Consider the following 27,362-nt stretch of genomic DNA (forward strand, 5'->3'; position numbering starts at 1 on the left):
ATCAAAAAATATACTTTGGTAGTGATAATATTTTTCAACACTTTCAATGAGAAGGTCTGAACCTAAAGTATTATATATTTTTCTTTTTGTTGGATCTGATAGGACAGAATAAGCTTCATTGATCTCACTCATTTTTTCTTTTGAACCACCACGATCTGGATGACATATTAATGATAAAGCTATATATCGTTCTTTGATTTTACTTGGTGAACAATCAACATCGCATCCTAAAACTTGATACAATTTTGGGTATCTATTAGTTTCTAGAATTTCCTTTAAAAAATTACTTTGATTTGACATTTAATTAAATAATAAATAATAATTTAATTTGAAAGTTGTAGAAAATGAATGAAAAAAAAAAAAAAAAAAAATTGAAAAATTAAAAAAAAAAAAAAAATTAATAAAAATAAAAAAAAAATAAAAAAAAAATAAAATTAAAAAAAGTAGTGACAAAAGGATTACTCCATTACTAATTTTGGAAAATATTTAAATATTTATTTTTTTTTTTTATTCATTTAACATGTTTATTTTTTGTTTGCTGACTTGTTTTTTTTATTTATTTTTTAATTTCAAAATTAATTTTTTCGTCCGTTTAATAAAATGAAATCCAATTAAAGAAATGAGAAAAAGTTTTTATTTTTTTTTTTTTATTATTATTATTTATCATTACAAAATTATTTAATATTTATTTTTAGATTTTTTTTTTTTTTTTTTTTTTTTTTTTAATTGATCGGATTGGATTTTTTTTTTTTTTTTTTTTTGACCCTTTTAAAAAATAAATAAAGAATAATTTATTAAAAAAATTAGTTGAATTATTATTTCTAATTTACTCTCTAAAATGTTTAATAAATTATTATTTTTTTTTTTTTATAATCGGGTTTTTTTTTTTTTTTTTTTGGTGAGAAAAAGTTTGTTTATAAAAGAGTACAAGCTTTTAATGGTCTCTTCTTCTTGCCTTTTTCTGGTTTAGAGTCACCCTTGAGGTCTTTTCTGATTTCACGTACGAGTGAATAGAAAGCTTCCTCAACGTTGACACGAATCTTGGCAGAGGTTTCAAGGAATGGACTACCGAAGGATTTTGCTAAATCTTGACCTTCACCAGTTGTGACTTGACGATCAGATTCCAAATCGCATTTGTTACCAACGACAATCATTGGTACTCTATCCTTATCCTTAACTCTAAGAATTTGTTCACGGAATGATGCAATTTCATCAAATGATGATCTTGAAGTGATAGAGTAGACACAAAGGAAACCTTGACCAGTTCTCATATATTGGTCTCTCATTGCAGAGTATTCCTCTTGACCAGCAGTATCTAAAATATCTAATAAACAAGTTTCTTCATCAATGGTAACTTGTTTTCTGTATGAATCTTCGATAGTTGGATCGTATTCATCAATGAAATGGTTCTTTTTTAATAATAAAAAAAAAAAAAAAAAAAAATTAATATTTTATTTAATTTCTTTCTTATCTTGTGATAATTTTTTTTATTTTATTTATCTTTTTTTATTTTTAAAATATAATACATACTTGGATTAATTGAATGGTTAAGGCACTTTTACCGACACCACCACCACCAACAATAACTAATTTGTATTCTGTCATTTTTTTAAATTAAGATCTGTTATATATAAATATGTGTGGGTTTTATAATTTGATTTGGTTTTTTTTTTTTTTTTTGTGTGGGTTGTTAATATATTACAAGTTTAATTATATAAAATTTAAAAATTATATAAAAAAACGATTAGGGGGTGTTGCGAATGCCAAAAAATGCGGATTTTATAATAAATAAATAAAATGTAGTGATATTGTTGTTTTGTGTGTGTGGAAAAGAAAAAAATAAAAAAAAAAAAAAAAAAGTTTTTTTAAAAATTTTTTGAAAAAAAAAAAAAATAAAAAAAAAAAAATAAAAAATAAAAAAAATAAAAAAAATAAAAAAAAATTGAAAAATATAGATTTTTTAAACCGTTATTATTATAAAATGTTCATGTATGCCTCCAGTGGCAGTTAATCGCATGTGTAGATTTTTTTGTGGCAAAAAAAAAAAAGTTATGGACAAAAAATGACTTTTGAATATATATTTTTTTTTATTTTTTTTTTATTTTTTTTTTATCACTACTTTATTTTTTTTTTTATTTTTTTTTTTTTTTCTTTATACAAATAAAAATTTTATTATTTTTATTTATAAATAAATAATTTAAATATATATTTTATTTATAAATAAATTTAAAACTTTTTATTTTTGAAATTTTTATTTTTATTTTTATTTTTTTAAATGTATAAGTATGAAAAAAAAAAAAGTTCCTACATACTTTTAAAGATATTGAAATTAATGATAAATAATAATATACAATTTTAAATTATTTGTTTTTTTGTTTTTTATTTTTGTTTTTATTTGTACAATTGATAATAATAAAAAAAAAAAAAAAAAAAGTTTAAATAGTTTTAGAAAATCTATTTTTGCACCACTCAATCTTTGAAAAAATTTTTTATTTTTTTTTTTTTCGAAAATTTTTTATTATTTTTTTTTATACAAAAAATTAAATAGACAAATTTAATAAAATATCTTTTTTTTTTTTATTCGAAATTCATTCAATAAAAAAAAAATGTAAAATCTTTGTTTGATTACTTAAGAAAAAAAAAAAAAAATAAAAATAAAAAAAAAAAAATTTATATAATAAAGTGTAAAAAAATAGAAGAATAAAAAAAAAAACAAAAAATAAATCCCAAACAAAAAAAAAAAAATTTAAGTAGAAAAAAAAAAAAAAAAAAAATAAATAAATAAAGAATGCGAGTTGGCAATAAAACTACGTAGTTTTATTTTAAAAAGGATTACAGACAAATCCAAAGATTTTTATTTTATTTTATTTTATTTTTTTTGTTTTAATTTTTAATTTTTTTTTTTTTTCAAATAACTTATACTAAAAATTCAGAATTCTCTCCCCCACGATTTCTTGTTTATTATTATAATAATCAAAAAAAATATTATCAATTACCAAGATTTATAAACTCCCAAAAATATTCCCTCATTTTTATTATTTTTTTTTTTTTCAATCACACGGATGTGGCAAAATATTTCAAATGAAAAATAATTGTTGACAATTATGATAAAAAACAAAAAGGATTTTCCGATTTCATACTACGCTGTTTTTTCAGTTAAGCGATCCAGTTTTTTTTTTTTTTTGTTTTTAATTAAAAATAAAAAACTATAAATACTCAAAATTTTTTTTTTTTTTTTTTTTTTAATTACGTTTTTTTCACTTAATAATTCAAAATTCTATTTTTTTAATTTTTTCTTATTATTTTTTCTTAATTTTTTTTTTCATTATTTTATTTTCAATCACAATTTGCGCATTTATTATTATTATTTTTTATTTTTTTTAAATTATTGTTTTTTTTTTTTTTTTTTTTTTTTTTTGTTTTAATTTATTTATTTATTTAATTTATTTGTTTAATTTTATTTTTAACACAAAAAAAAAAAAAAAAAATGGGAGAATTCAAATTTCAACTAGTTACTTTATTAAAAAAAAACTCTTTGCTAAAGGGTAAATCAAAAATAAAATTTATTGGGGAGATATTGGCTCCAATGATTGTAATTGGCATTTTATTTGGATTACTTTGTATGTTATTATTATTATTATTATTATTATTATTATTATTATTAAAAATATATTCATTTTCTAATTTATTTCCCAAAAAAAAAAAAAAAAAAAAAAAAAAAAAAAAAAAAAGATTTATCTGCTATAATTCAACCAGATTTTTCACCAAGATATGCTAGTGGTTTTACAGAGGTTGTTGGTAGGTTAAAGAAATTGTTGGTTGCAACTAATGGTCCTTTGGTTCCATATCAACAAACTATTGTAAATAATTTAAGGAAACAAATTAAGCTGGCTCATCCCGATTATACAAACGAATATATTGGTAATTTATTATTATTTATTTATTAATAATATTATAATATATATTTTTAAAATATTAATTTATTTTAATTATTATTATTTATTATTATTGTTTTTTTTTTTTTTTTTTTTTTTTATAGACCAATGCTTTGAAATATTTCAAGATTTTGAATCAATGCAAGGTTATTTTCTTGATCCAGGTTAGTATTTTTATTTTTTTGTTTTTAATTTTTTAAAATTCTCAACTTATTAATTTTTTATTATTTTTTATTTTTTTTTTTTTAGAAAATTATAGAGGAGTAATGGGAGGATTATGGTTTGATGAAAATGATTATCGTTATAATGCACCAAAAGTTTTAAAGTATAGTATTAGTGTTGATGCAGATTATACAAATGATAATAATATACAAATTTCTCCAAGATCAGATTCACAAATTTATCTTAGACATTATTTTACACAAATTCAAACAGCAGTTGATCAAGCAATTTTTATGGCACAAAATGTTGAAATACCAATGGTTGTAACTGGACAAAGATTTCCAAACCCTTATATACATTTATGGCAAACTTGGACCGATGGTAGAAATATGATTTTAAAAGAAACTGGTGGTATTTTTATAACTGCAGCTATATTCGTTGGTTTATTTACAACAATTACAAATATGGTAATGGAAAAAGAGTCAAAGATTCTCGAAGCAATGAAAATCATGGGATTACATTCACTTCCATATTATGTTTCAATTGCAATTTCATCATGTTATACAATTATTCCATCAACGATAATTGTAATTGTAGTATTAAAAGGTTCACAATTAATTTGGACAACACAATGGTATATTTTAACGATAATTTTAATACTATTTTCAATTTCATTGATTTTATTGGCATTTATTTTATCAAAATTTTTCAATCGTTCAAAATTTGCAGGTCTTGTTTGTTTTTTAATTGTTTTAATTATGGCAGGAATTGGTATTGCTGTAAATCATATCAATGTTTCAACTACCGTTAAATTAATTTTTTGTTTACTTTCACCGGTTGCAATCTCTTTAGCAAATTATTCAATGTCAATGAAAGATTTAGAATTAGTAAAAATTGTTAATCCAGATTGGTCAATTATCGTCTCAGAAAATCAAGTAATTGGTATGTTAATTTTAGATGTAGTTTTATATGCTGCATTAGTTTGGTATATTGATAATATTATCTCTGGTGAATTTGGTCAATCAAAACCATTTTATTTCTTTTTAACTAAAAGTTATTGGTGTAAGAAAAATGCCAATGAAAATGATTTGGTCGATTTATCAAAAGCAATTGAATCACCTTTATATTTAAGAAAAAAGGATTTAGATTATAATAATAGTCAAGATTTTGAATTAAATGAAATTCATTCAAGTAAAGCAACAATCCAAATTAGAAAATTAAGAAAAGAATTTAAAACTGGTGATGGTAAAAGAGTTGCTGTTGATGATCTTTCAATTGATATGTATCAAGATAGAATTCATTGTTTTTTAGGCCCAAATGGTTCTGGTAAATCAACTACAATTGGGTAATTTATTTTTATTATTATTATTAAAAAATTATATATAATTATTTATTTTATTAATTTTTTATTTATTTATTTATTTATTATTTTTTTAAATAGAATGTTAACTGGATTAATAACATGTACTAGAGGTAGTGCATTAATTAATGGATTGGATATTAATCAAAACATTGATTTAATTAGAAAGAATATTGGTGTTGTTTTACAACAAGATATTATTTGGGATAATTTAACAGTATTAGAACATTTAATATTTTATGCACAATTAAAAGGTTATTCAAATTTAAAAGAAGCGAAAACCGAAGCAAAGAAAATGGGTATTGAAGTTGGTTTAGAATTAAAATTACATAATAAAGCTGGAACTTTATCAGGTGGTCAAAAAAGAAAATTATGTCTTGGTATTGCATTTATTGGTCCAAATTCAAATATTCTTTTCCTTGATGAAGTTTCAAGTGGTTTAGATCCATTATCAAGATCAGAGGTTCAAGATTTTATAATTAGTAAAAAAAAAGGTAAAACAATTATACTTTCAACTCATTATATGGATGAAGCAGATTTACTTGGTGATACAATATCAATTATTGCACATGGTAAATTAAAATGTAATGGTTCACCATTATTTTTAAAGAATAGATTTGGTGTTGGTTATTTATTAACAATAACAAAGAAATCCACTGAATTTAATAAGGATTCTGTTATGGAAATTACAAATAAATATATAAAACAAGCACATATTTTATCAGATGCAGGTACAGAGCTTAGTATTAGATTACCAATGGAATCATTACCAATGTTTTCACAATATTTTAAACATTTAGAAGATTGTAAAAATCAACTTTTAATTGATAGTTATGGTATTTCAATTTCGACATTGGAAGAGGTATTCTTAAAGATTGGTCAAGAAACATTAAAATCAACACCAAATTTCAATGATCCAGCAGTAAAAGAAGCATTATCAACCAAAAGTAGTGGAGTTAAAGTTGGTCAACAATTAAAAGGTTTATTAATAAAACGTATTTGTACAACTAAAAAAGATTTTAAATCATTTATGTTTTCAATAGTTGTACCATTGATCATATTGGCTTTGGGATTGGTTATGTATAAAAATATGAGAACTATTGAAACATTTAATGATGTTACAACACCATTAACATTTTCAATTGATGATTATGGTGATAATATTTATGTTCCATGGTCAATTTCTGGTCAAAATCAAGCTATTGATTTAAGAATTAAAAATTCAATTGGTAAATCAAATCATTCAAAATTATTACCAGCTGATGAGCTAGAAGATTATTTAACATTAAATTATGAAGGTAATCCAGGTGCATTTGCATTTGGTAAAACCATTATAGAAGATATTGAAATGTTAAGTTTTAAAGTTTATTATAATAGAGATTATTTACATGCACTTCCAATTTATATAAATTTCGTTGATAATTTAATGCTTAGTAATTTAGGTGGAGTTGGTATTCAAACTACATCAAGACCATTTCAACATATTAAAAGTAAATTTGAATTAGCAACTGAAAAAATTAATTTTAGTGCAATTATTTTCTTTATAATTTTAACATTGGCCGCTTTTGCTTTGGTTGTTGCATCACATGCTGGTAATATCGCTCAAGAAAGAGCTGCACGTATTAAACGTTTACTTTATATATCAGGTTTAAAAAAATATGTTTATTGGTTATCAAATTTAATTTGGGATTATGTTTTAACCTTTATAATGGTGATTTTCCTTGCAGTTGTAGTTGTAATTATTGATTCAAAATTTAGAAACCAATTCCCATTATTCATTTGTGCTTTGGTTTTATTCGTTACTGCAATTATACCTCTAAGTTATTTATTTTCTTATTGTTGGAGTTCACATGGTAAAGCAACTGGTTTTATATTTGGTATTCATTTTGGTATTGGTTTATTAATGACAGTTACATGTTTTATTCTTAGAATTTGGGTAATTAAAGATGATAATGATATTTTACAAACAATAACAGATATTATCGATTTAGTATTCTTTTTCTTTTCACCATTTTATTGTTTCTCAAAAGTGATGGTAATTATTTCAAATTTCCCAGGTACAACTAGATTGGGTGAATCTTATATTGCAAATTATTGGGGTATTAAATTTGGTTTACCACCAGTTTGCTTCCTCGCACTTCATACATTGGTTTGGACAATTTGGATTATGGTATTAGATTATTATCCAGAATTACGTGGTAAATATAGAAAAGGTAGAAATGAAAAATCATCACCACCACCTCCATCAGATGAAGATTCAGATGTGTCTCATGAAAGATCAAAAGTTTTATCATTTGAAACTTCAAATGATCCAATTATAATGCGTGATTTCTTTAAACTTTATAAAGGAAAAGGTAAAGCAAAAGATAATCTTGCAGTTTATAATACATCATTATCAATTCCAAAAGGTCAAACATTTGGCCTTTTAGGTTTAAATGGTGCTGGTAAATCAACCACACTTGGTTGTCTTAGTGGTGAAGTTATACCTTCTGGTGGTGAAATTTTTGTAAATGGTTTCAATATTCAAACTCAAAGATTAGATGCTCTTCGTAGTGTTGGTTTTTGTCATCAATATAATAGTTTAATTGGTTTATTAAGTGCTCGTGAACAAATTAGACTTTATTGTAGAATTAAAGGTATTGAAGAGAGTAAAATCCAAGAAACAGTGGAAGCTTTTATAAAAATGATGGATCTAGGATCAATTGGTAATTCAAATGTCGCTGGTTATTCAGGTGGTAATAAAAGAAAAGTTGCTCTAAGTGTTGCAATCGTTGGTAATCCATCAGTTTGCTTTTTGGATGAAGTTAGTGCTGGTGTTGATCCAGTTGTTGCAAGATTCATGTGGAATGTTATCACTGAGTTGAAAAAAGATAAAGTTATCATTTTAACTACACACTCAATGTTGGAATGTTCAGCAGTATGTGATAGATTAACTATAATGAAATCAGGTAAAATGATGTGTCTTGGTTCAATTCAACATATTAAAGATAAATTTGGTTCAGGTTATTCAATCGATGTTAAATTTAAAAAAGAATATCTTTTATCTGGTATAAATTTATTCCAAAAAGAATTACCAAATGCAAAATTAGTTGATCATCATGATTTATCCGCAAGTTTTGAATTACCAAATTCTTTAGATTCACCAATTCAATTATCAAAAATATTTTCAATTATTGAAAGAAATTTAAAACCAATTTTAAATGATTATTCTGTTGGTCAAACTTCAATTGATCATATATTTTTAAAATTAACAAATTTAAATCAACAAAAAATTAAAAATCAACAAAAAGAATCAATTGAAAATCATATAATTGATATTAATAATAATAATAATAATAATAATAATAATAGTTATTTAAAGAATCATAAAAAAACTACAAGTAACAATAGTATATTAACCAATAATAGTACAACTAAAAATTTTGGTTCTTCAAACTTTTTAGATCTTGAATCAGATAATACATATTTAAATAATTTAAAATATTTAGAAGATGATGATTTTAACATTGAAATGCCACCATACCAAAATTCACTTAAAAAATCATTTTAAAAAAAAAAAAAAAAAAAAAGGGTTATAAAAAATAAAAAGTTTATATTTTAAATAAAAAGCTTTATTTTATATTTTTTTTAGTTTTCAAAATTATTTATAGATATAGACCCACATCCATCATTTTTTTTTTTTTTTTTTTTTTTTAAAAATTTAAATAACTAGATAATAAATAAATAATAAAATTAATTACTTAATTCAAAAAAAAAAAAAAAAAACCAACCAAAAAAATAAAAAAAGTGGACTAATTATTTTTTTTAATTTTTTTTAAAAGATATTTCAGGAGATATGGATAATTTTGGAAACCAATTTTTTTTTTTTTTTTTTTTATAAAGGTGGGAATTATTTTTATTTAAATTTTTAAATTTTTTTTTATTAAGTTGGGAATTATTTTATTTTTTAAAAAAAAAAAAAAATATCTTCTTTAAAATATCTTGATCAACTAAAAAAAAAAAAAATGCAAAACACAAAAAAAAAAAAATTCGAAAAACAAAAAAAAATCAAAAAAATCTTTTAAATATTTTTTTTTACAAATAACCAAACAAGTCATAAAATTAGTAATTATGAAAAAAGATTTTTTTCTTTTATTTATAATACATTTATTAATTTTTTTATGTAATTGTCAAACTAATATTCCTGGAGATTTTCCAAATTATTATTTAACAATTTTGGAAACAAGTTCAGAAGGAAATGGGACTTTCTCAGCATACCCTTCTGTTTCTAATCAGCAAATATGTACATTCAATTACAATGCATTGGTTCAACATCGAGTAATAGATGGTAACGTAAATACATTGGTATCATCATCGAATGAGATTAAAATAGTTCCAATGTCTAGCAGTGGTGATTGTAAACTATTTTCTTTAGTTGGTACTTTTAATACTGGTACATCTATTAGTATTAATTTGACTGCAAACTCTGAAGCAAACTTTACAATTAATTATACTTGTAATGGTAATTTTTAATAATTTAAAATTTTAAAAGTAAATTAAATAATTTATTTTATTAATTTTATTTATTTTTATTTTTTTTTTTAAAAAAAAAAAAAAAAAAAAAAAAAAAAAAAAAAAAAAGAGGTTAAAATTTCGGAAATTGAAGTTGTAATTTTAAGACCATTTGTTGTTTATGAACATCAAATGTTCCTTTCCTCATTTATGTTAAAAGGAATGGGTGGTCATATTTTTAATCAAATAGAAGTCCAAACAAAAGATTCTGGTGTAATGGGTTCTTATACAGATGTTGGAGGTTTTTTATTTATTTGGAACATATTCTATATAATTGATAATATTAATAATCCCTATTGGAATATAACAATTGCTTTAGGAAATGATAATAAAACTATTTCATTTAAATCTCTTTATTCAGAATGTATGTATTAATTTTTAATTTTTAATTTTTTTTTTTTTTTTGAATTTATAATCTATTCTCTAATTTTAATTATTTTTTTTCAAAAAGATTCGTTTGAACAATTACCACAACAATTAAATGAGTTAATATTTTATCCAGAAAATTATAATAATCAAACTTATTCACAATTTGGTTTTGGATCTAATCCATTTTTAACAACAAGTTTCAAAAGTGAAGTTTTTCCTCCATTTCAATTTCATTTTCAAACCTATGCTTACCCAAAACCTATTAAAGGATCAAAGAGTGAAATGGTTTTTGGTTTAGAATTTCTTGGTTCGAATGATCCATCTCATCCTTTTACCAATACCCTTATAATTCAAAATAAAACATCGATAATTAATTCAACAATTGATTCAGTATGTAAAAGTAGGTTTATTTAATTTAATTTTCAAAAAATTATTATTATTATTATTATTATTATTATTATTATTATTATTATTATTATTATTATTATTATTATTATTATTATTATTATTATTATTATTATTATTTATAATTTTCTAGCTAACACTATAATATACCCAATAAGTCTTCCCACCTCCTTCTTTTCCAGAGGTTGGAAATAGAATTTTATTACAAGGAGAAGAAATTTTTAATTTTATTGTAACTAAATTAGAATATTATTTTTCAGAATTTGAATTTAATTATAATGGAAAATCATTTATTAGAGGATTTCCTTATGGTTTTTATAGAGGTTCAAATGATAACCAAACACTTAGTTGTTCATTTAATAATCCATTATTCTTAAGTGACCCATCATTTAATTTGAAAATTATCAATGGAGACCAAATTGTTTTTAATTTTGATCCAATAGCAACAATTTGTAAGTTTTTACATTTTAAAACTACAAATCCAATTATTCCAATTATTTATTAACCATCTTATTTATTTAGGTAAAAGTATTAATACTCCACCAAGTATAATAAGTTATAATTTTATACCAATTAATTCATTAACATGTTTATTAACTATAGAATTTAAATCTGATAATGGAGTTTATTCTATTAATGTTGGTCAAGAAACATTTGGTTTGGAATCACTCACCAGTGGTAATTCAAGTATGGGTACTTTTGAATTTATTTTTAATATTATTTATTCACCAATTAATTTAAGAGTTACAGATTCCTGTGGATTATTTTCATCTTTTAATCATGGTGATATTATTTCAATGTATCCTTTACTTCAATATAAAGTTCCAGACTATTTATTAAATAGTAAGATTTTTTTTTTTTTTTTTTTTTTTTTTTAAACATACAATAACTAATTTTTAAATCTTTTTTTTTTTTTTTTTAAAGAATTTTCATATGATACTTTTAATATAACATTTGAAAAAAATGAAGTTAATTTATTAAATAAAACGGGGTATAATATTCTTTATATAGATGGAAATAATTTATCACGATATAATACATTAGGTATTTTATTATATGATCAAGTTTCAGTCACCCTTTATGATCTAAATTTTATTGATAATGTAGTTCCTTGTGAATATAATGGTATAGAAAATAGATTTGAATGTAGATTAATTATTCCAAAAAACAATATTTATGATTATATTAGATATGTACTTGTATTTGGATCAGGTAATAGATTAATGTATTCTGGTAATTTTCCGATATTCTCAACATTAAAAGTTAGTGATTCATGTAAGTAAATTCTGAATTACTTAAAAAAAAAATATATTGTTGTAAAAAAAATAAATATTAAATTTTAAAAAAAAAAAAAAAAAAAAAAAAAAAAGATTTGGATAATGATGGTCCAATTTTTAGTTTAATAGAAAAGATAGATGGTATTGATTTTGTATCAGGTATTAAACAAATTGGTTGGAATTTTACAATAACTGATGATTTAAATGGATTTGAAAAAGGATACATAAAAGTAATGGGTTCATTAGATAGTTCAACCTATGAATTTAATTTTACATCATTAGATTTTATTGAAGGAGATAAATGGAATGGAGTTTATTCATTATTAATAAATGTATCTTCAGCATGTTGTTCTCAAACTTTAACAATTACAAATGTTATATTATATGATACAAATAATATCGTATCAAAATTTTCAATTTTTCCTAGAAAATCCTGGGCAGATACTCTTACAAATCCATTTAGAAATTATTATAAAAGTGGAATGAATATAACAAAGATCAATATATCTTGTGATATTGAATTATTTCCACAAGATGATTCAAATCCCGTAATATTATCAACATTTAACATTTCCACAAATATTTTAAATGTAATTGGTACAAATAGGGATGTAACAATTGATTTTTCAGTTATACCCTCAACATCAGGTTTAAAATTAGATCAATTACCAGTGGTTTATATTCATGCTAACCCAAATTCTTTAATTGATTGTAAATCAAAATTAAAAAGTCATAATCAAACATTAGTTGTTTATTCATGTACTATTGAAATTCCACTTGGATTTGGGTATCCTGGTAATTTATTATTTTCAATTTATGGATTCATTAATAATGCAGGTTTTTATAATGGAATTTTATCAGAAGATATTGAACTAATTGGAGCACTCAATTATATTTATACAACACTATCATTGGATGAACCAACAATCACTTCAACATCATACATTTATTCTGATACAACCCAATTTCAAATTTTTGGTAGAGGTTTATCTAAAAGTTTTAATGTTAATATTTATTATTCTACATATAATTTAACAGTACCTCCAAAACAAACTAATAGTTCATTTTTAACAATAAATATTAAGCCATCAAAAGATCCATTTAAAATTCAAGTTGAAACATTAAATCATAAATCAAATATTTTTACAATTTATCCAATTTATTTTGATTTAGATCGTAATGAAACAAATCCAACTCAATCACCAACTCCAACTCAATCACCAACTCCAACTCAATCTCAAAGTAATTTATGCAAAGGTAATCCTCAATGTGGTGGTCCAAACCAAGGAGTATGTAGTTTAAATGGTTGTATTTGTTTTTCACCTTGGATGGGTTCATCTTGTAATTCTCAAATTATAATTGTACCACAACCAACAATTAATACAACAAGCCCATCAACTGTGATTCCAATACCTAATAATTCAACAGATTCATCAAGTTTATTATATAGTACATTAATTTCAATTGTATCATTAAGAGAATTAAATTTTAATGGTGGTCAAGAAAAAATATTTTATTTTGAAAAATGGATTTATTCAAATATTAATGATTATAAAAGTATTTATTTTACAACAATCCCATCAGTAAATTCAAATATAACAGTAACATTAGAATGGTATAATTCAAGTTCAATTATTAAATTTGCAAATGAAACTTTTACAATGAACCCGTCAAGTATTAAATATACAATTGAAATTGATGGGTATCAATTTTCAAATAAATTAAATAGTCTTCAATTGGTTTTATCAGCATCATTAGAAACTAATAAAGAAGATGTTTGTTCATCTAAAGAATTTTGGTCAACTGATACTACTAGTGATTATTTAAAAATTCAAATTGAAGATCATTCTCTTTACGGTAGATTTATTAAGAGGAATTGTCAATGGTAAACCAACAACTATATCAAATCAATTTTTAGATAAATTTCTTAATACAATTGATGAACCTTCATCAGTTCAATCATTCATTGGTATTACAATTCCAAATTTTTCAAAAAATATTACCATTGACCCAGACTTTTCTGTTCTTTTTGATTATTCTAAAGATTCAAACTCAAATTGTTATTCAAATTCAAAACTATCAGGTTCTCAAATTGCCGGTATTATAATTGGTTCTGTATTGTTTGTAACAATAATAATAATATCAATTATCTATTACATTATTAAAAAAAGAAAACAAAAAATATTTTTAAAAAATATTGGAGGTAAACTTCAAAAAATAAATAAATAAAAATAATAAAAAAATAAAAATAAAAATAAAAATTAAATTAGCTTTGAAACTAATTGGGTTTATAGGTTTATTGATTTGTAATAATATTTTTAAATTTTTTATTCTATTTTTGTTTTGTTGAATGTTTTTTTTTTTTTTTTTTTTGTTCAGTTTGTTTTTATATATATTTTTTTTTTTTTTTTTTTTTAAAAAATAAACCATAATTTAATATAATTTTACATTTGTCTTGAAACTAATTCAGCATAGAAACCATTTTCAGCTAATAAAGTTTCATGAGTACCTAATTCAACTACTTTACCTTCTTTTACGACTACAATTAAATCAGCATCAATAACAGTTGATAAACGATGAGCAATTACAATTGAAGTACGACCTTTAGAGACATTATCGAGTGCAACTTGTACTACTTTTTCAGAGACAGTATCTAAAGCAGATGTAGCCTCATCTAATAATAAAACCTTTGGATTACGAATAATAGCACGAGCAATTGCAACACGTTGTTTTTGACCACCAGATAATTGAGTGAATTTATCACCTAATTGAGTATGATAAGCATCTGGAAGTGATTCAATAAAAGTATGAGCATTTGCAGCTTTTGCAGCTTCAACAACTTCATCCATTGTTGCATCAGGTTTACCATAGATAATATTTTCAAAGATTGTACCACTAAATAAGAAAGGTTCTTGACCAACTAAGCCCATATTACCTCTTAACCAATTCAAATTTAAATCTTTAATATTTACACCATCAATAGTGATTGAACCTTGAGATGGATTATAAAAACGTTCAAGTAAAGAGATAACCGATGATTTACCACCACCACTATTGCCAACCAAAGCTACTTTTTTACCATGTGGAATGACTAAATTAAAACCTTGGAATACTGCTTTATTTGGACGTGATGGATAAGAGAATTTAATATCTTTAAATTCAATATCACCTTTGAACTCTGGTAAAGTTTGACCTTTATTTTCAAATGGATCAATTTCTGAAACTCTATCGATAAGACTAAAGATTGCTACGGCAGCTAATTTAGCTTTACCTAAATCTGGCATAAATGCCATTGATTGACCAACACCCATAGCAGACATAATAATTGCAAAGAATACTCTCATCATCATTGAAAAACCTTCAGTTGTAGTGAAAGATTTAATACAAGTAGCTTCATCGGTATAGCCAATATTAGCATATTCACCATTGTAACAATAAGTTTCTAAAGTTGATTCTTTTGCTGGCCATTCACCTGAATCTACTAATTTACCACCATACCAATAGGTGAGTGTATAAATAAAGAAGAGAGTACATTGTGAGAAACCAAAAGATAAACCACTAACATTTGATTTTCTAAAACTCATTTGAATTGGTTTTTGAAGACATTGACGGAACTTTTCCAAGATTTTATTTTCACAAGTGAATGAAGAAACTGTACGAATACCACCAATTGCTTCAGATGCAACTTGACCACATTCAGCATAAGCCTCTTTACCTTTTTGAGAGAAACCTTGGAAGAAATCCATTTCAACTTTACCTGCAAAACCAATTACAGGTACACATGCTAAAACCACCAAAGTTAATTTCCAACCACTAACAAATGCAATTACTAAACCAGCAACAATTGTAACAATATTTTGAATTAATAAACCAAGACGTTGTGAAGTCATACCTTGAACTAAAGTTGCTTCAGTTGCAAGATTTGCTGTTAATCTACCAGTTGAATTCTCTGTTAAATCAAACCAACCAATATCTTGTCTCATAATTGATTCAAATGATAATCTACGAAGATTAAATGTTAATTTCTCTCCAATGAATGTGAAACAATAAATTTGAATAAAGTTTGCCAAAGCTGCAACAACTGCCAATAAAATAAACCATAATGCCATATTTCTTGAACGACGAGTCAATTCATCAGTATCTTGTTCTTGGAAAATACCCAAAATCTCTGAAAAGATAATTGAAAATACTGGCATAATTGCACCATTTAATGTTGCACCAACCAAACCAATTAAGAAATGTGGCCAATCACCTCTACTCAATTTTAAGATACGACCAATTGGTACAGATTTTTCTTGAGGTTTTTTTTCTTTCTTCTTTTTCTTTTTATTATCATTATCATTTACTAAACCAATGGTTGAAGTTTCTAAACTATCGGCACCAATACTTTGAATTGATTTATCAATTGAAATACTACTTGGACCAATATTATTATTACTTTCATCTTTTGATGATTCTTTTGATTTCTTTTTCTTTTTTTTATCACCATCATCACCACCTTTTTGTTGTCTATTAACCAATTGAGTGTAAACACCATTTAAAGCATATAATTCTGGATGAGTACCAATTTCAACGATTGCACCACCTTTAACTACAGCAATTTGATCAGCATCTTGAATTGTTGATAAACGATGAGCAATTACAATTGTGGTACGACCAATCATTAATTTTTCAATTGATTGTTGTACTAATAATTCATTTTGAGAATCTAAAGCCGATGTGGCCTCATCTAATAATAGAATCTTTGGATCTTTAATCATTGCACGAGCAATTGCAATACGTTGTTTTTGACCACCAGACATTTGAACACCTTTTTCACCAACTTGAGTATCATAACCCTCTGGTAAAGCACTAATGAAATCATGAGCATTTGCGGTTTTACAAGCTTCAATAATTTGATCCATAGTTGCATTTTCATTACCATAACGTATATTTTCAGCGATTGAATTTGCAAATAACACTGGTTCTTGTGATACTAAACCAATATTTCTTCTTAGTGAATGAATATTAATCTCTTTAATATTTGTACCATCTAAATAAACTTCACCTTCATCTGGATCATAGAAACGTTCTAATAAACCAATCACTGAAGATTTACCACCACCACTATCACCAACCAATGCAACGGTTGTACCTTTTTTAATGGTTAAATTGAAATTATTGAAAATTTTAACATCTGGACGTGATGGATAAGAGAATCCAATATTTCTATACTCTATATTACCTTGAACAGTTTCTTCAATTGATCTACCTTCAGTAGAGAATGGGTCGATTTTAGAGTTACGATCAACAACCTCATAGATTTTAAAAGCTGCACCTCTACCATTTGCAAATGATGCAACATTTGGACTTGCTTGACCTAATGCCATAGCACCCATAATCACTGAAAAGAATACAGTTAATACATCACCACCTTGCCATGGTCTATCTGGTACTGGATTCCATTTTCTATCGACAATTAATTTACCACCATACCAAAATGATAACGAATAAGTACCAAATAATACTAAAAATACTAAACCAATACCAATACCATTCATTATACCTTTCTTTGTACCAATATCTAATGCTTCCTTTAAACGTTCAGTATAACGTTTAACTTCAAATGGTTCACCTGAAAATGTTGAAACAGTTCTAATTGATCCAATCTTTTCTTCTGCAACACCACCAGCTTTTGCATATGCATCTTGACCTTTCTTTGTTAAATCTGCCATCATTTTTGTCATAAATGCTCCTGCTGCTGCAATTAATGGTGTTAATGCAAAAATTACTAAAGTTAATTGCCAACCTATAATATATTATAATAATAATAATAAAAAAAAAAAAAAAAAAAAAAATTATTGTTAATTTAATTGAAAAAAAAAATAAGAAAAGAAAAGAAATACAAAAAAATAAATAATAATTATAATTTTTACCATTTACAAAACCAACAATAAAACCACAAATAAAAGTTGAAGTATGATGTAAGAAATTACCAATTTTCTCACCAATTGCTTCTTGGAATAATAAAGTATCACTACTAATTCTAGTTGAAAGTTCACTAGATTTTGTAACATCATACCAACCAATCTCTTGTTTAAGAATTGCTTTTAAATAAGCTTTTCTACATCTAACTGCTTGACGTTCACCTGCTAACATCCAAAATGCTACTTCAACATATGAACATACAAAAACACCACAACCAATATAAATAAAATACATTGCATTTGATGTAACTGTTTCAACTAAATCAAAATTTGGATCCGCTAAATTTTCTGGTGAAAATGAATTCATTAAACGACCCTATAAAAAAAAATATATAAAAATGAAAATAGTTTTTTTTTTTTTTTTTTTTTTTTTTTTTTTTGTTAGAAATATATTTTAAAATATATATTGAAATATTTAATTGTAATTCCTATAGGAATTTGATAACTTACAAATACAATGGAAATGGCTGGCATTGAAACACTGTTTAATTTTATTTTTTTATTTTTTTTTTTTTTGGAAAATTTTGGAAAATTTTTGTAAGTAAATTTAGGAGAAAAAAAAAAATGAAAAAAATGAAAAAAATGAAAAAAAATGAAAAAATTTACCCATTTGCCAAAGCACCAATAGTACCAATGATCATTAATAATATATCAAAAGGTTTTGCAAATCTAAATAATGAAAAAAATGGAACTTGTGGTCCAACCTCACCTTCTTTTTTTTCACCTTCATCTAATTTTTTTGATTGAGTTGTACTAAGAGTTTTAACTGAATCACCACCATCTGATGTAATATCAATTGGTGATAAAATACCATTATTAGTTGGTCTATCATCAATTGTATCCATTTTAATATTTCCAAAATCTTCTTTTTTATTTTTATAATCTTTTAAATTTTCTTCATTATCATCGCTATTTTTATTATTATTATTATTATTATTATTTTCGTTGTCGTCTTGATTATTTATATCATTATTATTTTCATCATCAATTGAATTTATATTAATATTATCCATAGGAAGTGAATCGTTTTCACCGCCATCGTTTGATTTATCACTCATATTGTTTTTTTTTTTTTTTTTTCAAAAAATTAAAAAAAAAATAAATTAAAAACAACTATGATATACTGTTATTGTTATTATTATTTTTATATTATTATTTTTATTGGAAATAAAAAAAAAAAAAAAAAAGGTAAAAAAATTTATATTAATATCTATATATTATTGGATTATTATAAACAAAAATAAAAAAAATAAAAAAATAAAAATAAATAAAAAAAAAAAAAAAAAAAGCGGATCGCCTCACCAGTGTTTTGTTTTTGAAAGTTTCGTTAAAGGCAAGTGAAAAATAAAATTAAAAATAAAAAAAGATTTTTTTTTTTTTTTTTTTTTTTTTTTTTTTTTTTTTAAATTTAAAAATAAACTTTTTTTTGAAACACAAAAAAATAAAAAAAACTAAACAATTAATTAATTACATTTGAATATCTTTGAAACTTTTTTTTTTTTATATAATATTTTTTTTTTTTTTTTTTTTTTGAACAACTTTGTTTGTTTAAGCAAAATGAAAAAATAAAAATAAAAAAAAATAAAAAACAACAAAAAAAAAAATAAAATTAAAAAAAATAATAAAAAATGGGTTTATTTTTATAGTTAAATTCTGCGAATCTTCCTCTTTTTTTTTTTTTTTTTTTTTTTTTTTTTTTTTGGGAAAAGCCCTAAATGAAAAAAATAATGGTGGCAAACTTTATCTATATATACTTTTAATTTTAAAGGAATTTTTGAATAAAAATAGAAATTTTTTTATAAATAACTTTAAATATGTAAATAAAAAAAAAAATTTTTAAAAAAAAACCAAAAAAAATTTTCAAAAAAAAAAAAAAAACCTAATACTGGGGTCAGCATTAAAAATAATTTATGTGGGGGGGATAATATAAAACGTAATATTTAATTAAAATTATAAATAAACTCCGCCCTTGTTTGCGTTATCAAACATATGAGTGTTGACATCAGTTGTAATCCCCTTTTAAAAAAAAAAAAAAAAAAATCAAAAAAAATCAAAAAAAAAACCAAAAAAAAAAAAAAAAATCAACTTAATTTTATATTTTTTATTTTTATTTTTATTTTTTTTTAAAAATAGACCAATTTTTTTTTTTTTTTTTTTTTTTTTCAATTAATGAATCCAATAATTGTAATATCACATAACTTATGTCATTGTGATGTGTTTAATTTATTAATTTTTTTTTTTTTTTCAAACCACAAATTAGGTGAAACACCTCTTGTGTCATTGTTAGGTGTTAATTTTATATCTTGGTTCATAGATTTTTTTTTTTCTTTTTTTAATCTTCTTGTAACATGCTAAAAAAAAAAAAAAACAAAACAAAAAAAAAAAAAATTATCAATAACTTTCTATTTTTAGATTAAAAATTAAACCCTTTTTTTATTGTTTTTTTTTTTTTTAATCTTTTTCTAAAATTATTGAATAATAACTAAATAGATTTTCAATATTTTTAATTGGTGAAATTTTAATTTGATTAATAAATTTTGAAATAAATAATTGATATAATGAATCTTTAGTAGTTTGATCACCATTTATAAAATTTTTAAGTGATGTTTCACAAGCGGCATTCATATATGAGAATAAAATTTCGGATTTTTCTTGATCTGATAAAATCATACTATCATGACTATCAGAGAACTTTTGAAGATGTAATTTTATTGAAATTAACTTTAAACCATAATCATTTTCAACCATTTTAATTGAATCTAAAATCTCATCTTTTCTATAAAAATTAATTGGAATAATCATTTTGTCAACTTCATTCATTGAAATTAAATTTTCATTTGCCATTTGTTTCCAAACTGTTTTTGAAAGTTTAAATAATTCATAAAGTACATTATTTTCATTGGAGGTGGTGGTGGTAGTGGTAGTGGTGGTGGATGAGGTGGGTGTCTCATTTTCATTTTCATTTTCATTTTCATTTTCATTTTCATTCATTACAGTTAACATGAAAATACCACCTTTTTTTAATTCTTTAGCACGAAGTGAAAAGTTTTTATATAAAATGTCAATGCAATATTGTTTGTATTCTTTTGATCTGTGTTTACAGTAAACACCAATCGAGTCAGGGTCGTAGTGGAATGATACGTGATAGTTACTCCAATGGGATGCGGAGAAGGAGAAGACGTAATCTATGGTGTTTGAGGGCACTAGTTGATTGTAGAATGAGTTTCCAATACCATAGAAATAGATTTGATTTGATAATTTAATATAACTATTTTTATTATCAGAGATTTCTTTAAAAAGTAATGAGAAATTATTTTCAGGTAAATCTTCATGGTATACTTCAAAACACTGATTAGGAAATTGTTTTAATACAGTTGAAATTATTAAATTAATTGGTATAATTGAGTTTCTACCATGACTAGATCCGATATCTAATATTCTAATTATATTTGGATTTAATTGATTTTGATTTTTTTCATCATGATCTCCAATTTTAAATTTAATATTTTCAATCATTATATCACATGATTTAATTACCATATCCATTGTATTATTAATTGTTTGGCTTTGAACTTTTGAAAAATCATTATAACTTGATTGCATTTTTTTTTTTTTTTTTTTTTTTTTTTTTTTTTTCTAAAAGGGAATTTAAAATAAAAAAAATGAAAATAGTAACCCTTTTTTTTTTTTTTTTTTTTTTTTTTAAATAAAATTTTTTTCCAGGAATTTTAAAATTCCAATTTTAAATTTTCCCTTAAAAAAAAAAAAAAAAAAAAAAAAAAAGGGTTTTTTTTTTTTTATTTTTTAAATAAAAAAAAAAAAAAAATTAAAAAAAAAAATTTTAAAAAAAAAAAAAAAAAAATTTTGGGGCGACCAAATTGGGGGGTAAAAGGGGGGGGGAGGTTTTTTTTTTTAAATTTTTTAAAATCCCTAGGGGAAAAGGGGGTTTTTAATTTTAAAATTTTTTTTAAATTTTTTTTTTTTTTTTAAGGATAAGGGGGGGGAAAACTTTGGGAATTGGGTTGGATTTTTTTTTTTTTTTTTTTTAAACCCATTTGGGGGGATTTTTTTTTTTTTTTTTTTTTTTTTTTCAAATAAAAAAATATTGTCATATTTAAAAGATTATCAAATTTGACTTGTAATGAAATGGTTTTGGTTAAAAAAAAATGGGTTTTTTTTTTTTTTTTCTTTTTTTTTCACCTGATTTTTTACTTTTTTTTTTTAGTAATTATTTTATTTGATTTATAAGAAATCAAAATGGATATAGTATAGTAGATTCAAATAGATTAAACAAAATTAATATCCGTTAACTAGTAATTATATAAACAATAACCTACTTTAAATATAAATAAATTAATTACAAATTATTAAAATTATACAAGCTTTATTAATTTTTTTTTTATTATAATAATTAAATTTTTTTTTATATTTTTTTATTTTTTATTTTTAATATTAAAACGAATTATTGATATTAGTTAATAAATTCGTTATAATATAAATTAATGATTATTTTTATTTTTTTTAAATATCAATTTTCTTTTGACTATTTTATTGATATTTTTTTTTTTTAATAATAATAAAGATGATAAAAATAAATAAAAAAATTATTAAATTAAAAAAATATTAATAAAATTTTATTAAATATTTTTATTAAATAATAATTTATTGATTTCTAATTGTTGTTTGTTCTTGAATAAATTCAACATTATCACCAGCCAAGTTTGAATCATTTGTCCAAGATTTACCACCATCAGTTGATTGTTTTGTAATGATTTCTTTACGATATTGTTGTTTTTTACCTTTTTTACCTTTTCTACCTGAAGAACCACTATTGTTGCCACCACCACCACCAAATTCACTACTTGTCATTTGAACTGGAACTTGAGTAATTTCAGAATAACTTAATTGTTGATTACCAGAATCAAAAGTATCCTCTTCAATGTGTGGAACCAAAACAACTTCTTCTCTATAAATTGGAGCTTCATCCTTTTCTAATTGTGGAACAAAAGTTTCTTGTGGAGGGGCAACATTTGAGCTACCTTCAGATGATGATGATGTTGTAGTAGTGGTGGTTGTTGTAGTTGTTTGTTTCTCTAAAGTTGGTTGTTCAAATGTTTTATTTTCAGTAATGATTGTTTCTTGTGGAATTAAAATTTGTGAAGTTGAAGTAGTTGGAACTGTTTCGTAAACAATTGTATTTGTAAGCACTGGTTCTTCAATAACCATAGTATCATTCTTGAAAATTGGTCTTTCAGGTGCAATTTGAGTTTTATTAAGTTTATCATTTCTTTCAACAGCTCTAATGAGACCTTCTTTTTGAAGTACTGCTTTATTGGCAACGTATTCATTCTTCTTTTCAGCTTTAGCCAATTTGAAGGCTTCTTTAGCCATTTTATCTTGATATAATGGTTCTTGTTGATAATGGTATCTACCATAGTCATCCAATCTTGCGGCAAGGACATGAGAATTGTTTGGATTTCTTCTTGATAAATCTGAACGAGTGATTGTATCATTCAATGTACATTGTTCAATGTAATATGGACGTTCAAAGTACATTGGTACAAAATATTCTCTACCTTTTAATAAGAAATGTCTTTCATGATAACCATTCTTATGTAAAAGTGGATTAGCATATAATGAATTCTTATAACGTCTTGGATCAGTATTACCAGTATAAGAAACAAGATATCTTTCATGTTTGATTGGTACTTTTTAATTTAGTTTTTTACCCATTAAAAAAATTAAAATAAATAATAATAAATAAAAAAATTTATATTAATATTTTACTAATTTATTATTAAAAAAAAAAAAAAAAAAAAAAATTATAAATAATAATAAACTTACATAAACGACCTTTTGAATCATGTTTACAAACAGCACCAGTATGATAACCACCTAAAAATTCTCTTGGATGTGGATTATGAACTCTATTAACATATTTGAAATCGACAATTTTTTCCATTTTTGTTTTGTTTTTAAAAATAATTAAAAATAATAAATAATTAAATAAATAATTTGTATAGATAAAATAAAAAGTTTATATTATATTTGTTGAAAAATTAATTTTTTTTTGATTTGAATAGCTTTTTTAATATTTTTTTTTTTTTTTGTTTTTATCTTTAATTTTTTCTTATTCTTCAAAAAGAAAAAAAAAATAAAAAATAAAAAAAATTAATTAATTTATTAATATTATTATTAAATCTTACATATGGAGTTGTTTTGTATAGATTTTTTTTTTTATTTTTTTTTAATTTTACTAATTTGGTTATTTTTTTAAATTACTCATAGTATTTTTTTTTTTAAAAAACTATTATTTTTTTTTTTTTTTTTTTTAGAAAATAGTAAAAAAATAAAAATAAAAAATAAAAATAAAAAAATAAAAATGAAAATAAAACACACCAAAAAAAGAAAATTTTAAAATATCCAAACCACACTAATTTTTTTTTTTTTTTTTTTATTTTTTTTTTTTTTATTTTTATTATTATTATTTTTATTATTTTTTTTAATTATTATTAAATTTAAATTTAAATTTAAATTTCATCATCTTGGTAGCTAAAAAAAAAAAAAAAAAAATCTTAGTAATTTTGGATTTTCTTTTAAAAAAAATAAAAAATAAAATAAAATAAAATAATAACTTACACTAAACTTTGCTCTTCTCCACTTCCCATAACACCTTTATGGAATGGATTTGCGTTTGGCCAATAAGAATATGCTACAATAGCTACAAATACATTATTTAAGACATTGAAATACATTACACTTAATGCTAAAATTTGAAAAAAAAAATAAAAAAAAATAAAATAAAATGAAAAATATTAGTGTATGAATGATGATGATTTTTTTTTTTTTTTTTTTTTTTTTTTTAATAATAATAATAATACTTACAATTTGGATTAAGTGGACCAAAAGTACCAGCGATAATACCAATTAAAATTGAAATTACAAAAACAACAATTGGAACAGCGGTGAATAAATATTTAGCGAAAAGATATTGACGAGCATAAGCGATAGGGAAAGCTGTAATAACCAATAATAAAATCCATAATAAAATACAAATGAAAACTGTTGCAACCAAATAAAACAAAGCTTGAATACCACTTTCAGAAGTTGCAGAACCAATGATTGGATCTTTACGATCTCTAACATTGATCCAACTGAATAGAATTAACCCTAAAATCATGAAAATCACAACAACCACTATCTTACTAATTGTCGAATAATCCCATTCAACTTTCTTACTCTCCAATCTAATACGATCTAAAACCATTAATGAATATAATGAAAATATTGATAAGAATATCACATCAAAAAATGCATTTAAAAATGGGAAAAATGCACCTTGTGTCGCATATTGTATACCATAAAATGGATTATTTGCTAATAAAATTCCAAAAAATAATGCAAATAAGAATCTATTATTATTATAAAAAATAGTAATAATAATAATAATAATAATAATAATAATAATAATAATAATAATAATAATAATAATAATAATAATAATAATAATAATAATAATAATAATAATAATAATAATAATAATAATAATAATAATTAATAAATTTTTTTTTTTTTTTTTTTTTTTTTTTTTTTTTTTTTTAAAAAAAAAAAATAATACACATGAACTTACTTTTGTTCAAATGCCCAATTAATTAATGAGAATGATCTCATTGCAATTAAAAAACCAATGATTGCAATGGAAGAGATGATTAAGAGTGTTAAATGAGTTACAATTTCAAAACTTGAGAAAGAACTACTATTTCTCCAAACATCGAAATCAATGTCACCAACGATTGTTGTATTTTCACTAACGATTGAAATATCGACTGCATATGACATTGATTCTAAATCCTCTTCATCAATTAATGTGAATGTATTACATTGTCCAAATCCTGTATTACATACTACGGTTTGTGTTGAATTTTGTGATTTTACAACATTACCTTGACCATCATAGATTATAACTGAAAATGTAACTTGTTCAGTTGTAAATGTTGTTAAATTATTTGAATATGGTGTTGCTTGTAATGCCCAAAATTTATTTAATGATGTAATTGGGTCAAAATATTGTGACCATGGTCCACTACCCTACAAAAAATAAAAAAATAAAAAAAATTAAAAAAAAAAAAAAATTTTAAAAAATAAAAAAAAAAAAAAAATATTAATATTTATTTTTATAAAAAAAAAATAAATTATTAATATATTAATAAACTTACTGGATATAATTGACTACCTGTACAATTTGTTGAATAGATATGAATATTATCAGGACATTGATAAAGATTATATGATACTGATTCATAAACCTCTGGTCCTGTTGCTCCAACTATAATTGCAACTATTAAAGCAATAAAACATAATACACCTGCAATTATTAACCTACGTACTGATATGGTATCAATATTGGTTATAATTTTTGGTGATCCAATATCAGCTGAAGTAGATACCATTTTTTTTTTTTTTTTTTTTTTTTTCCTTTCTTTTTTTTTTTTTTTAAATTATTATTATTATTACTATTATTACTATTATTATTTTATTTAAATCAAAAAAAAAAAAAATAAAACAGAAATTTTTATTTGGTGATAAAAAAAAAAAAAAAAAAAAGGGGGCCCCGCTGGGGTGATTTCTTTTATAAAAAAAAAATAAAAAAAAAAATTAAAAATAAAATTCAAAAGAAAAAAAAAAAAAAATTTAAAAATAAAAAAAAAAAAAAAAATTAAAAATATCTTCTTTGACATATTATTATAAAAAACTTGACAACAGAGCCTATTTTTAAAAAAAAAAAAAAAAAGTAAAAAAAAAATAAAAATAGAAATTTTTTATTATCTCATTGCTTTTAAGAATAATAAAATCTAAAAAAAAAATATAAAAATATAATTATAGAAGAAAAAAAAAAAAAAATAAAAAAATAAAAAATAAAAGACAGAATAAAAATTTAAGATGTAAAATTTAAAAAATAAAAATATTGAAAAAAGTTTTGATTTTAATTTATTCACTATTATTTTATACAAAAAATAAATACAAAGAAAAAGAAAATAAAAATTAATAATAAAAATAATAAAAAAAAACAAAAAAAAAAAATAAAAAATAAAAAAAAAAAAAAGATTTTTTTTTTATTTTTTTTTTTAAAATTTTAGCGAGTGGGTTGTTTGTATAAAAAAAAAAAAAAAAAAAAAAAAAAAAAAAAAAAACCATTTAATATTAATTTATATACACTTTATAAAGAAAATAAAAAATGTTAATCCCAAAAGATGATAAACTCGTTGCCGAGAAAATGATAAATATAGCAAAAAAACTATGGTTTATTGGTTTCTTTTTCTTACCATGGGTTTGGTTA

The 27,362-nt window shown here is 22.5% G+C and overlaps 8 protein-coding genes across 8 annotated transcripts in view; 2 read left to right on the plus strand and 6 right to left on the minus strand.

Moving 5' to 3' along the window:
- The window catches only part of DDB_G0293448 (hypothetical protein), a gene marked incomplete at both ends in the record, with an annotated part of 1,957 nt that extends 1,657 nt beyond the window's left edge, over positions 1-300 (minus strand). The window contains one exon of the mRNA XM_629130.1: positions 1-300. This exon is cut by the window's left edge and continues 99 nt beyond it. Coding sequence (XP_629132.1) covers positions 1-300 — 300 coding nt within the window.
- A 614-nt stretch (positions 301-914) lies between these two features.
- On the minus strand, positions 915-1,605 carry rasG (Ras GTPase; the record flags this gene model as incomplete). The annotated part of the gene is made up of 2 exons (XM_629131.1): positions 915-1,409; positions 1,531-1,605. The coding sequence occupies 2 exons, from the start codon at positions 1,603-1,605 to the stop codon at positions 915-917; spliced, it is 570 nt and encodes a 189-aa protein (XP_629133.1).
- A 1,882-nt stretch (positions 1,606-3,487) lies between these two features.
- Positions 3,488-9,007, plus strand: abcA3 (ABC transporter A family protein; the record flags this gene model as incomplete). The annotated part of the gene is made up of 5 exons (XM_629132.1): positions 3,488-3,620; positions 3,733-3,921; positions 4,040-4,099; positions 4,185-5,442; positions 5,539-9,007. The coding sequence occupies 5 exons, from the start codon at positions 3,488-3,490 to the stop codon at positions 9,005-9,007; spliced, it is 5,109 nt and encodes a 1,702-aa protein (XP_629134.1).
- Positions 9,008-9,567: 560 nt separating this feature from the next.
- Positions 9,568-14,288, plus strand: DDB_G0293446 (hypothetical protein; the record flags this gene model as incomplete). Its single annotated transcript, XM_629133.1, has 8 exons — positions 9,568-9,958; positions 10,079-10,372; positions 10,460-10,777; positions 10,941-11,234; positions 11,305-11,625; positions 11,707-12,057; positions 12,153-13,874; positions 13,978-14,288. The coding sequence occupies 8 exons, from the start codon at positions 9,568-9,570 to the stop codon at positions 14,286-14,288; spliced, it is 4,002 nt and encodes a 1,333-aa protein (XP_629135.1).
- A 215-nt stretch (positions 14,289-14,503) lies between these two features.
- On the minus strand, positions 14,504-19,083 carry abcB2 (ABC transporter B family protein; the record flags this gene model as incomplete). The annotated part of the gene is made up of 4 exons (XM_629134.1): positions 14,504-17,847; positions 17,975-18,341; positions 18,476-18,506; positions 18,632-19,083. The coding sequence occupies 4 exons, from the start codon at positions 19,081-19,083 to the stop codon at positions 14,504-14,506; spliced, it is 4,194 nt and encodes a 1,397-aa protein (XP_629136.1).
- Positions 19,084-20,476: 1,393 nt separating this feature from the next.
- DDB_G0293440 (hypothetical protein) lies at positions 20,477-21,628 on the minus strand (the record flags this gene model as incomplete). Its single annotated transcript, XM_629135.1, has 1 exon — positions 20,477-21,628. One exon carries the CDS (start codon positions 21,626-21,628, stop codon positions 20,477-20,479), a length of 1,152 nt encoding a protein of 383 aa, XP_629137.1.
- Positions 21,629-22,687: 1,059 nt separating this feature from the next.
- Positions 22,688-23,987, minus strand: DDB_G0293442 (hypothetical protein; the record flags this gene model as incomplete). Its single annotated transcript, XM_629136.1, has 2 exons — positions 22,688-23,733; positions 23,870-23,987. The coding sequence occupies 2 exons, from the start codon at positions 23,985-23,987 to the stop codon at positions 22,688-22,690; spliced, it is 1,164 nt and encodes a 387-aa protein (XP_629138.1).
- Positions 23,988-24,555: 568 nt separating this feature from the next.
- Positions 24,556-26,475, minus strand: DDB_G0293444 (hypothetical protein; the record flags this gene model as incomplete). The annotated part of the gene is made up of 5 exons (XM_629137.1): positions 24,556-24,577; positions 24,665-24,791; positions 24,911-25,437; positions 25,656-26,113; positions 26,242-26,475. 5 exons carry the CDS (start codon positions 26,473-26,475, stop codon positions 24,556-24,558), a joined length of 1,368 nt encoding a protein of 455 aa, XP_629139.1.
- Between the last annotated feature and the right edge of the window lie 887 nt (positions 26,476-27,362).

The sequence above is a fragment of the Dictyostelium discoideum genome (assembly GCF_000004695.1).
Source record: "Dictyostelium discoideum AX4 chromosome 6 chromosome, whole genome shotgun sequence".
In the NCBI taxonomy this organism is placed as follows: domain Eukaryota; phylum Evosea; class Eumycetozoa; order Dictyosteliales; family Dictyosteliaceae; genus Dictyostelium; species Dictyostelium discoideum.